The sequence below is a fragment of the Micromys minutus genome, assembly GCF_963924665.1.
Source record: "Micromys minutus genome assembly, chromosome: 10".
Lineage (NCBI taxonomy): Eukaryota > Metazoa > Chordata > Mammalia > Rodentia > Muridae > Micromys > Micromys minutus.
Window position 1 is genome coordinate 17,786,563 of NC_137979.1, and position 13,079 is coordinate 17,799,641.

At 45.3% G+C, this 13,079-nt stretch overlaps 1 protein-coding gene across 2 annotated transcripts in view; it reads right to left on the reverse strand.

Moving 5' to 3' along the window:
- DNAH9 (dynein axonemal heavy chain 9) overlaps nt 1-13,079 on the reverse strand; it is a gene marked incomplete at both ends in the record, with an annotated part of 315,299 nt that overhangs the window by 19,093 nt on the left and 283,127 nt on the right. For both annotated transcript variants that reach the window (XM_080922531.1, XM_080922532.1), the window contains 2 exons: nt 3,250-3,477; nt 7,596-7,723. In XM_080922531.1, the coding sequence (XP_080778657.1) occupies nt 3,250-3,477; nt 7,596-7,723 (356 nt within the window). The remainder of the gene's footprint in view (nt 1-3,249; nt 3,478-7,595; nt 7,724-13,079) is intronic.

Below are 13,079 nucleotides of genomic sequence, written 5' to 3' on the forward strand. Positions count from 1 at the left end.
AAAGCTACTGGAAGGAGAGAGGGGATGGGAATCCATGAGCTCCCCTGCCCCACCTTCTGGGAAGGAATGATTCAACATGAGGCTGAGCAAACAGTACGGAGGGGGTGGGACTGCAGAGCGTATGGACGGCAGATATGGAGCCCATGGCAAAGGGAAGAATCAACTGGTAGAAGGAATGAAGGAAGCAGGCGCTGGTTCAGAGGAAGTCAGCGCGGTGTCCCTTTGGTGGACCTCAAGGAGGGTGCTGGTGATGGGCGACAAGGGTAAGCCTGCATTTTAAAGAGATAGGGGGGAGGCAGTCTCTGGATCCCTCAAAGTAAAAGAGGAACAAAAATAAAACCAGTTTCTCTGAGCGAGATTCTTTCTGTTCCTTTTGGAGCAAGATGTGGGCAGCCAGAGCCCAGGAAGATGCTTGGAAGGTTCCACCGCTGAATTTGTTCAGCCCTGATGCTGTTCTAGGAGCCACTGTAGGCTGTGTTCATACAGGGCAGAGGTCATAGGGGAAACCAGACTGTGGGAGCTTCTGGTAGTGCTGACATTCCCATGAAGACACGCTCCCTGAACACTCGGTGTCTCTTTGGCTGGTGTTCTTACTGGCTCAGAAGTGGTATGGAAGGTTAGATATTGCCTTGTGAAACTTTAACAACCGCTTTCTAGATAGAACGATTCTCCGTAAACTTTGTTACTTCTTACACATCTGGAAAAGAAAGATTCTGTGGGGGAAATGCCTTTCAGCATGAATCCCTTTATTGCCAAGATTGGCTGACAGTGATACATTCACATAAATGTCAGAGTCAAACCACCACCTCCAGATAATGTAACTATCAGGGAAGCAGGGGGTGAAAAGGGGGGGCCGTGGAATTTATCCCTCCCATGGTTAAAATGGGTTTCTTGTGGAGCAGGGTGAGTTTACACAGCCCTCTGCTGTAAACAATGAACAGCCTCAGGGATCTGTCCTCAGAATGAGTCTCTTTCGGTGGCTACAAATAGTGAGCGAACCTTTTGAGGCAGGGACAGCATAAGCAGGAAGAGAGACTATCTCTTCACCTTCATTCTTGTCACCATTCAAGACTGGTCATCAGAGTGCAGGGAGAAAAGCCCAGGGATAATGGCCTACTGCCTGGCTCTGAAGAGGAAACCCGGTGTGGTTCCAGCTGATCATATAAGGGGGAACAGCAGGTGAGGATCCACCACCTCCCAACTGTCCAAGGTCCTCAAGGCAGGACAGCTGAGAATGGTTCACAGGTGGGGCCTTGGGTCTAGAGCCAGCTAAGCACATTCTAATGCTTTCTTTGTCTCCAATTCCTATTACCGTTTCCTTTCTTCTCTCCCAACCCCCATCCCTGTCCTTCCTAGCACTGGGGATTGAAGCCAGAGCCTTGCTCAAGAGAGGCAAGTACCCTATTGTCTTAGGGTTTCTATTCTTGAACTAAACATCATGACCAAGAAGCAAGCTGGGGAGGAAAGGGTTGATTCAACTTACAGTGTTCTCATTGCTGTTCATCACCAAAGAAAGTCAGGACTGGAACTCAAGCAGGAGCTGATGCAGAGGCCATGGGGGAATGTTACTAAATGGCTTGCTTCCCCCGGCTTTGAGCAGTGGCAAAGCAATCCAATTTTTATTTCTTTTTTTATCATAATAATTTTAATTTTTAAAAATTTTTATTGGATATTCTCTGTATTTACATTTCAGATGTTATCTCTACCCCCATTCCATCCCTCCTCCCCCTCCCATTGCCTCCATGAAGGTGTTCCCTCTCCCAAACACCCTCTCCCACTTCTGCACCTTGGCATTTCTCTACACTGGGGAAACGGGCCTTCACTGGACCTCTCCTCCCATTGATGTCAGAGAATGCTATCCTGTGCTGCATGTGCACCTGGGGCCATGGGTCTCTCCATGCAAACTCATTGGTTGGTGTTTTAGTCCCTGGGAGCTGTGGTGGGTTTGGTTCACTGTGTGGCATGGCTCACTTAAAAATTCCAGGATTTAATGTGCATGTTAGCATGCCTGGAAAAGAGACTTGCTGGTGACATCAGAGAGAAAGACTCTTCTGAGGCATCTCTATAAATACTAATAAAACTCACTGAGGCTTTAAGATGGACCCTTGGCCGTATCTTCCTATTATTCCCTTCCCTAGGGAAAGACCATGAGAAATGATACTTTTCAGACTAGATGGAGAGGCCTGTGCTGCAGACATAAAGGGTTCAGCTATCTATGGGCTTGGCTTTGGAGTTTTTTTTTTTTAATTAACCTTTTTTCATTAGCAAACAAAATAATGGGTTTTATTATGACACTTTCCTGTGTATATAACATTGTATTTTCTCATATTCTCCTGTTCCACTGCCTTCTTCTTCTTCCCTCTTCACAGGGCCCTGTCTTTCCTCTGCTTTCATGTCACACACACACACACACACACACATGTTACACATGCACAGGCACATGCACACAAACACACACATATCAAATATGATAGAAAACAGGGATTCTTTCATCTCTATTCTTCTCTTATCCTCTCTTGTCCTGTTCTCCCCCATTTCTTTCCCTTTCGTCATTGTCCTCCCTTTCTCTGTCTTTCTTCTACTTTTGTCATAAATGTGTATTTATTACTATTATCTCCCCATGGACTGGGCTTTAAATAAATCCTCCACAGCTCGAGTCTTAGATTACAAGTAATGGGAATTGTGGAAACGTCCCTGAGACCTGAGCCTTGATATTCTCATTCTCTCTAGACACAGTACTCTTACTGGGAACCTTGTTTTCCAGAGTAGAACCCGAGGATTTGCCTTTTCATCAAGTCCCTAGGCACCGCCCCCAATTCAGAGGCCATACTTTATTACTGGAACATTTGCACACAGCCCAAACCCAGCTTCCTACTCCCCAGCATCTAGACTAGTCGATCCTTTAGGTGCGGCTAGCCGGTGCTAAGAGCTGAATGAGCGCATCCTCCTCCCACTTGAAGAGGGGGCATTTAGCCAATGAGTGTGTGTTTTCAGATCATCGAGAAGCGGAACAACTTTCCCTTTTCCATTTTGCAATATTAGTTAACGGACTTGCATGAGATTTCACCTTCTTGCTAAAGAAAGTCCCTGCCTTCATCTCCTTGAGATACACCTAGAAAATGAGAAGGTGCACAGTTGCCCACATTAGTCAGTGCTGATGATAGCTCCTGGCACATGTTTCTCCTACTGGATTTGAACTGGCCTTTTGTTGGGTAGGGTATTCCTCACCCCTTCCCTCCCAGGCAGTACCTGAGTGAAGTTGTCCAGGGCTTTGTGTAAGTTGGCATGCATGCCTGTGGGGGGCTCATTGGTGATCTTAATGGAGTTTTCCAGAATGCCCTGGGGAATGATGTGGCCCTCAGGGGAGGGTGCAGGCTCAGCGCTGATGAAGACCCGGAAGTCTGGGTGACTTTCCTTGCTGAGCTCCTCCAGTTTCTTCTCCAGGGTGCTGAGCCACTTGGCTACCAGGTGGATGTTCTGTTGGGAAGGAAAGACCCCCAAGTAGACATGTGTTTATATCTATTAGCAGTGAACAGTTATCAGGTGGGCAGCTAGAGAGGACACCATGCCTTTCATTATTTTCATTTTTTGATAATTTAAAAACTTTCTCTATATATAATTACATCATTTCCCCCTTCCCTTTCCTCTGCTCAATCCCATACTGGCTCTCAAGTCTTTCTTTATGATTATTCTTCTTATGCACACATGAACATATACAAATGCATACATATGTAAAGGTAGCCTGCTGAGTCTGTCTACTGTTATTTGTGTGTATGTGACTTCAAAGCTGACCACTTGCTATGGGAGGCTTGTCCCTGGAGAAGACTGTTTCTCTCTCAGCAGCGCTCAGTTATCTATAGTTTTTGTGTCTAGGGGTGTTAGCATGACTATTGGAGCTGCCATTGTTTGGATTTAACTTTCAGCAATTAAAATAAAAGGCAATAAAATAGATACAGTGTAATCCTTAACCACCTTTGCCTGTACAGTTATTGCTTTTGGTGGTGCTAGGGACTGGGCATAGATCGCATGCATACCAGGCAAGTACCTTATTACTTAGCTGTACCCTTGACCTATAACATACATATTAAAGTATTCAGTAGAGTTATTTAGACCTGGATTGCCAGGTAACTCATAGCCTTTAGTAGCATAGAGTTACCCAGTAATGGTGGCCCCCTTCTCCAGCATTATGTAATTCAACTCTGTCCTTTGATAGTCATAAATATAACATTTGTGTTCTCAGACTCTACTGCCTGCGAATTCCCGGGAGGATGGCTTAAAGCACAAATTTCTGGACCCTCCTTGCAGCTCCTGATTCAACAGCAAGAGGGTGGCTATTTGTATTTTCTAGAGCCTCCTGGATGGTACCTTAGTGTGGTTACAGTGACTATACTTTGAGTCTAAAATGCAATTACATTTTAAGTCTAATTCTCTACTGCCTGGATAATTTGAACCCTTCGGATCTAGAAGGGATGAACATGGCTGCGGTACCTGGGAGAAGAATCTCAGGCCCCACTCAGACTTACTGACTCAGCACATTTTAATGGGACCTGCTAGTACAGTGAATAGGTGTTCAAGTTTGAGAGGTAAAGACTCAAACTCTCTCTACCCAGCATTCTGTTCACCAAACAACTCTAATTGCCACCAAAATGATCTCCCTATGACACAGGGAGACACTGCTGTCATGGTCCACAAAGGTCTCTCTCATCACGGGTCTCTCTGTCTAGCTTTAGAGTCTGTCTTTTGGTCCAAAATCTGATTTCTTCAAACTCATTTGGAGACAGCACCTTTCTCTTCATAAGTAGGTCCTGTGGCTTCATGGCAATATATTTCATTATGATGAACAGATAAAGGCTCCTCAATCAATATTTGAGCAAGTAGGCTTGCAGAGCCTTAAATACACAGTTCAACACTGAGCAGAGCACAAGGACCACACTCTTGTGGCCTCTGCTCCTTTTGCTTCTATAGAAAGAGAAGTTAATGATTCATGTTCGCCACACTTCATAGCTACTCCAAAGACCTGTTGGCGATGAATCTGAATGAGCTGGAGAGGTGGCTCAGTGGTTAAGAGCACCGACTGCTCTTCCAGAGTTCCTGAGTTCGATTCCCCACAACCACACGAACTGATACCCTCTTCTGGTGTGTCTGAAACAGTGTACTCACATACATTAAATAAACAAAACTTTTTTCTTTAAAAAAAGGGCTTTTTATGACAGTTAGTAGCAGATGGTGACATGAGAACCTGTGAAGGAGTTCATTTAGAGCCACATGACTGAATCAGAGTTCAATGGGCTTTCTGGAGAGCCCAGGTTCCTGTTAGGTGGCAACATAAGCAAAAGCCAGCAGTGAGCAATTCTGTAGGTGCTACAAGGCCCTAAGGCCTCGTGGAGAGAGCAGGGTAGGGCTGGGAGAAAGACCTGCTTTCTGTGGAAAGAACACTGGGGTGGGGGTATTCAAGGACTTCCAGAACTGGGGAAACTCAACCTACAGCTATCAGCTATGAGACCTCCTGATCCTTGCCTGGGTCTCAGGTCCTAAGAAGCCAGTACTCCTGGCAAAAATGACTGGCTGTTCTTGGCTGCAACCTTAAACAGCTTTCCCAGGGTGACGTGAGATGGCACAGTTGTTAGGTCCAGTAGAAGAACAGCGACTGGAAAAGAGTTCAGTGGCCAAAGCTCTCAGAAGCACTCGATCATTGATGCCGAACTCTTCTCGAAGGGGTTCATACTGTTCCATGTACACAATTTAAAGAAGGATAATTTCACTGTTGTTTTTCCCCTTTCAAGGAACTTTGGTTGGGGTGGAACACAGAGACAGGTTCTTACTATATAGTCTATGCTTGCCTGGAACCTGATAGGTAGCTCAGGCGAGACTCAAACTCAAACTCCTCCTGCCTACTGGGGTTGCACGGGGCTGCCACCATGCTCGGCAGCACCAGATAAATATTAAAGCCTGAGTGTCCAGGAGTCTCAGAGAAATATACGTTTTGAGAGGCTCCTCTCTTCCACCCCATCTCTGCAGTTCAAACATGTCACATGTAGTCAATGCCCACAATGTTTCACTTGAGAGGAAAAGCAAAGCCTTTAGGTAGAAACTTATCCAGAGAAACTGTTTCCCTTAGGGATGCTGTCACCAAGAACTAAAGGGGCGGGGGTTTGAACTCAGACTTGGAGCTCAGAAATCACATCAACATGTGATGTGGGGTTACTGGGTACCCAGTGGGTGCCAAGGAAGGAGATTCATCTCCATGTCTGAGGAGCACTGTTGGAAGCAGGACCAAAGTTTCAGAAACGGACTCTGATCACTATACCGGGAGGCTCGGTTCCTTTTTTCTCCAGTGGCCAGGAGGGGGTCTCCTGGCAGATAAATCTGCAGACTTGGGGACTGTATCTACCAGCACATGGAGGAAGCAGGGACTCCAGATGTTGTTGCTGTTTCTCTTGGGATTCCTACTGCTCCCGAAAAAGGAGTTTCAGGGAATGGCAGATCTTTCAGCTGCCGGGCTCCCCATAAATAAAAGTATAATTAAGGAGAAGTCAGTAGCAAGATGTGGGGGAATGAGTAATCAGGGGATTGATGAAGTTCTTGGTAATGAAATCAGGATGGGTGGATGACTGGCTTTTGCGGCTAGTCTTTCTTTAGTTTCCTCATGAATTCTGTCACCCAACAGGGTTGTACAAATGCATGTGATGTTCTTTAATGATATGTACTATCCCTATCACTCTCTGGTTACTCTCCTACACCCAGTAGGCTTTCAAAACTGACTTTATTTTTATGTGTGTGGTGGGGGAAAGAGAGAATATGTATTCATATAAGAATGGAGCTGTGGTCCACGGAATGAACTGTGAACACTCTTAACCACTTAATCATCTCTCCACCTCCTACCCCATAGGTTTTGGTGAACAGTTTAAGGCAGTGATCTTGATGGTAAAGGTAAATAAGAAACATCATTTTCTCTGTGGAAATTTGGCAAGAACATGTCCTGACAAATCAGTCTCCATAGGACTGACTGCAGAGTGCTTTAAGGGAAAGGGATAAAAAGCCTGCTGTTCTGACTCAGCTACAGCTTCCAAATAAGCTGCATGGGGAACAGCCTTTGATAGAAGAATGAAAGACAGTCCCTGTCCCCACTCTTGTTGCATGGAATCATGGTAGTAGGATACCTTATTTCCAGCTGCCAGCATAAGCTCCCAATGGAGAGGCTAAGTTTTAGTCTTATGGGTAGGTGACTCAGACCATAAAACACAGCAGGAAAGTGCCCCATGACATTCATGGAAGAGATCAGCAGTTAAAAGTGTCCAGCTGCTATCACCTTAATCAAATGCTAATTTCTTGAGCAAGTAATCAGAGTGGAGTCTATTTCCTTTTTCTGCGTGGAACTCAGAACTCTTTGGAGACAATGGGTGTGGGGAAGAGTTATTAGAGGAGGCTTTGGGAAGAGGATGTGAGACTGAGGAGGGTTAGAGCAGAGTAGGAAGTCAAGGCATGGAGGGTAAGGTGGGTAAGAGTCGGAGGGCGTAGGAAACCCGGAGTCTCTGGGATACAGCCTGAAGAGGCAAGAAGGTAAGACTGTTCCGATCTGGGCAGAGGGACTGTACCTGCAGAATCACCCAGTGACCTTTCTTAGCAGCCAGGTCCAATGCAGCCTCAGCAACTACCTCTTGTCCTTGCCCTAGAGACACGTTGTGGAAGTTCCGGTTGTTGAATGTATAGCCGAGTTTCTTTCCTAAAATAAGCATGGAACTTAGTATCACTTTTTGAGTCTAATCATCTGTTCTGATGTGCCCCTGTTTATCATCCCTCAAATCTAGGCATGCTTGGACTCATCCTCAAGAATGACAGTTTCCCCTCATCAGAGGAGACTAAATCTTTCAGATGTGCAATCCCAGGAAGAAGGGAACACTTGTCCACATCCAAATCACCCCTTCCCTGCTTCTTAAGCTAACCCTCAAGAATGATGTGGGATTGTTGGTGTTCCCTTACAAGTTCCTTACTTGACGAACATTGACCCACTAACTACAAAGTGCTGATATAAAAGCATAAAGGGTGGTCACATGGGTACAGTCTCTTCTGGATCTCTGTGTCTTCTGAGTATATTCAGTCTTCTTTGGGACTTCCCAGGAAGGTGTGAGCAGTATATAGTCAGTCCTGGTTCCTCCTCTATCAGTCTCCCCCTCTACTAGTCACAACCCATGAGAAGCGTTGTTCCGGGAAAGTGGAGAGAAGAAAGACACAGAAATAGAACGGGGTAGGTGTGAATGTTATATTGTGCTGTTAGTATGTAAGAAACAAGATATAACAACAGCAACGGCAATAACAAAATATCATAGACACACCACAGAGGCGGGGCCAATGCCATGGAGTTGCTCTTCAAGCCCAAAGAAAACAGAACCTAAAAAATGACGTTAATATAGAAGAACAATTCTCTTTATGCATTAGCTGTTAGCACAACTCAATAAAGTTTGGGAAAGGTGTATACCATTCTTTATATAAAAGGATCACAAAGCGGTGTAATATCGTGAAGGAATCATTGAACTTTTTTTTTTTTCTGGAAAGGCAAAATAGATTAGAGAGAAGATAAGTTAAAAAGGAGAAAAGTAATATGAGTCTGTACAAAAATTTATTTTCAGAAGAACTAAAATTGCAGATATAATTTGATAACTCATGTGAGAAAGTTTTGAAAAGAAAATGATAAATATTAGATATTTCTTTTAAATACTAAAATGTCTGTGTATCCTTCTTCAACCTTATACAAGTAGGATGATGACTTTTTATATTGAGAAATAGTTATTATAGATTAGACTGCGATGAACCCAAGAAATACCTTTATTAAACTCGATAAATCCTAGCTCACAAGCATTTGATGTCAGCTTTAGAGCCGGGGAGATAAGCAGCTAAGTACAGAGCAAACACCAGGATAACGGGTATGGGGATTATTCGATGGCTTTCCATGACGTTTTGCTCACAAAGGAGCCTATTTATTTCCTTTATTTGCTGGAGAAGGATATAGCGAAAGAGGTGCTTAATAAAGATTAGTTGGAAAACTACAGACTGGAGGGGTCTTGGTGTAGCAAAGCCGGGCCCTGCCGAGCCAGCTCGGATCAATCTGTGTTAATCCAGGCTGACACGAAAGAGATGAATCTTGTACATGGTAGGAAGGGGGACAATTGATGGGGCTCTGTTGATTCAGTACTAAGATGGCTAGGACTCTGAGACATGAGCCTTGTGGTGTGTGCGAGGTGAACTTGTGGAGTCCTTGCAGCGGTGAGGCTCATCTATACCGTGGAGGGCATGAGCAAGTTCCCCAAGGTATCGATGTGTTTTGGGGTTCACACTCACATTGATTTGTGGTACAGCTTCCTCGCTCTTACCTTACTGGGCGTGACCTACTTTCCTATTTCTGACCTATGTGCCTCTCTTGATGGCCGTGTCACCTCCAATACCGTAGCCTTCATCTCCCTCCAGTCTCTATGAGGATGCCACAGCTCCAGCAGCCCACTCTTATGTGTTATGTACTGATGGTGTTCTGAGACAAGGGGATGCTTTTCTACAATTCTCTGGCTACTTGCTACGTGTGTTTTTTGGCTATTACTTTTTTTGTGTTCTGTGCTTGCTCTCAGCTCCCTGGTGAGATTAACTTTTGTGAGGTGCTTGACCTGGTCCCTGTTCCGTCGTTATCTTCCATGCTATCGTGGACAAGTTGGCTGATGTTTGCCTTCGTGCCTCCTTGTTTTCTTCAACCTTAGAGAACTTACCTTATCACCATTGCTGCTACCCCTCCCAAGGGCTGCACCCAGGGAGTTCCCATCACTGAGAACTGTTGCATGGTTCAGCTAGTATTCTCTGCCCTTGGCCCCTGACCCAAGACAGGTTTTCTGTGTAGCCTTGGGGGGCTGCCCTGGTTGGTACTCACTCTGTTGACCAGGCTGACCTTAACTCAGAAATCCCCCTGCCTCTACTAGGATTAAAGGCGTGGGCCACTATGTATATGTTGCCTCAAGACAACCACAGCTGACTCCCAGGTTCACTTTGATTCCCTCTCCTCCTGACTTCAATCAAATGTCCAGGTTACTGGGCCCTCCATCTCTTTCTAATCTTCACCTTTCCCATTGTGACTTAGTTTAATACAGATCCAATGATGCTGAATTTGAACCGTGATCTTATGAAATCTTCATCTCCGCGGCTTCCTTCTATGCCTTCCTTATGGGACCTTTAGACAACTTAGGGCTGTGTGAACCCAAACATTAGCACAAGAGAAAAAATCAAATGATGCCTCTAAGTGAACTGGTGATACCACAAGCTCATGACCCTCAGCCTCAGAGCTACTGGGAAAGCTTTTACCTGTATCCTGATGTTAACCATGTCAGTACTCCTCTCGGGGTTTAAGCCTGTTGTTAGCCAAATGTTCCACTTTCTCCTATGCCTCCCATGGAAAGAACCCCTTCAGTTGGTTGCCATTCTATCTCCCCTTAGTAACTCCCCCTCTTAATAGAAGGGGCGCCCCTCCTACTCCCCATTAGTCTGTTCTTTATATACTGTCTTTTTGTATCTCCAGCTTTTTTCTCTTCATCCTCCTGCTCTCTGGCACATGGACTCAGGAATTTTCTTGCCCTCACAAAAACCATACTCCATCAGTCCTCCCACTGCCCCCTAGAGACCAGTCCAGCCCACTCGGCACTGCCTTCGACAGAAAGAATGGGGCCAGGAACATGGACAGGAGGCCTAAGCAACATATTGATAATCTGGCTGCAAAGGGTGAAACCTTCATCTTCGAACTCATCTGTGGCGGCGGCTTACCTTAACTTATGGGAACTTGTCATTCTGAACACACAAGAAGAAGCCAAAGGTGAGATAGATAGCTCCTTTCTGATCACAAAATAGAAGCCGCTGAATTCATTTTCTCAAAGCCAAATTCTTGGACAAAGAAGAAAGGGGACCAAGCATGCTTATGCTATGGACGTGTGAGAGAAAGAGCAGAGAAGGGGCCTGTGTGAGGATGAAGATGAAGCTGGCTTTGAAAGACATGACAGTTCAAGTGAGGAGCACGCCGCGCCGCCTGAGAACGGAAACTGCCTCTCCCGCCCCATTGTGCTGCGCACCCTGCTTTGCTTTGAGCTTTTCAAAGTCTTTTCACATCACAGAGTTCATTTCATCTCTGGAGCTAGGGAGGCATGTTAGGTGATAGAAAACAAGAGGAAAAGACGAAAAAAATAAATGTGCAAAGAAAGTGGTGAGAAAAGAGAGAGGCATCAGCGAAATCAAAGCGCCGTTGAGGGATTAATCCCAGTACTCGAGGAGAGACATGCGCAGTGGGGGTGGCAGAGTCCACGTTCAGAGCCCAAGAAGTGTGAATCCAGTTCTCCCCTCCTCCTAGTCCTTCTTCCCATCCTGCTATTTGTCCTCTTATTCCTCCATCCTCCTCCTCCCCTTCCCTCCTCCTTTTTTTCCTCCTCCCCTCCCCTCTTCCTCTTCTTCCTCATTTCTCCAGTTCTCTTTTTTTCTCTCCCGTCTCACAGTGTTCAGGATGAGGCAGCCTGGAGGGTTTCGAGTGCAGCAAAGTACCAAGTATAGACTCGTGGCCAAGTATGGGAGATAAGCTAAGGATCGTGTCTGTCAGGCAGACTCCTCTCTGTCAGTATGAGGGTACATGAATTTCAGCAGAGGGGTGGACGAAGACAAGAAACCAAATCTTTTGTCTCAATTTTAAAATTTAAAAAAAAAAATTTTTTTAAAGCCTATCAGGATAACAACTGCCATGGTAAAACAAAGGGGGAAAGCAACAAATGGGTTAAGCTCTGTGTCCTGAGGAGGTGAAGGGAATACTAATATTTTAGGAGTCTAAGCAGAGGGATATGATGAACTACATGCTATGCTACTGCAACAAGAAGCAAGGAGATAGCGCGTAATATGCCGGGACTAAGGGTGGTTGGGGAAACCACTTGCGTCATCTCTGTGGATTCCAAGTGAGAACTGGGGCTCATCAGGCAAACCGGTTAGAGTCAAGAAAGGGGAAATATGTATTCTCCCAGAATCTATGTCTAAATGGGCAAACTAGGAAATAAATCAAACCACCAAGAAGTCAGGGAGGGAGGTAAGAGGAGCGAGGGCACAGGTGCATAAGTGGTCTCCTGTTGATGAGCAACAATACACTTCTATAAGTACGAATTCAAATGAAGCCAAGGGCAAGGCTGAGACAATGTGGAGACAAGGTAGATCAGGGCGGGGCCGCGCCTGAGTGCACAGGGAGCTTCAAGGGGCATGGTGGAATAAATGGAGGTCAATTGGCCAAGAACAGAATTGCTCACGAATGGAGAATATGGAAGCTTTTGAAGGGAGACTGGTGAGTGAGGATGAGGAAACAATGTATTCATCCAACGGCAACAAAGCCCTGGGTGGATAGAAGTAACACAGGCTCTGTAAATACGGGGAAGTGGATGGAAGGAACACAGGCTCTGTAAACACAGGGAAGTAGATAGAGGGAACACAGGCTCTGTAAACACAGGGAAGTAGATAGAGGGAACACAGGCTCCCTAAACATGGGAAAGAGGATAGAAGGAACACATAAACATGTGAAATACAGGAATACCATAGTTTTGATGAATGCCTTATGATACTCATTCAGTGATTTATTTAACAAATATTTACTGAGCACACTCTGTGCTAGTCATATCATGAGACTCTGGTAAGATGAGGACAGAGATGACATGGTGTCTGATCTCAAGGATCTTAGCAACAGGCAGGCGCGCAAATGTAAAATCCAGCAATGAAAGGGTAATAAATTCAGACTGTATTAAGTTCTGTGTCACTAATATGCCCAGTGCCATGAGGATATGTAATGGGGAGCCAAGTGGTCATGTAGTGATGAGGTCAGACTGATCTTTGCAGGATGAGTAATATTTCAGATGAAAGGAGCCATTTGCTGAAATGTCCAAAATCTGGCCAGGAATCTAAAAGAGAGAGTCTGGTACAGGTAAGATCCAAGACTGGAGGAGAGGCCAGACCCTGTAGGCTGCATACATCATGTGAAGGATATTTGACTTAACCTTTAGAATGATGAGAGTCCACAAGAAAGCTTTAGGGGG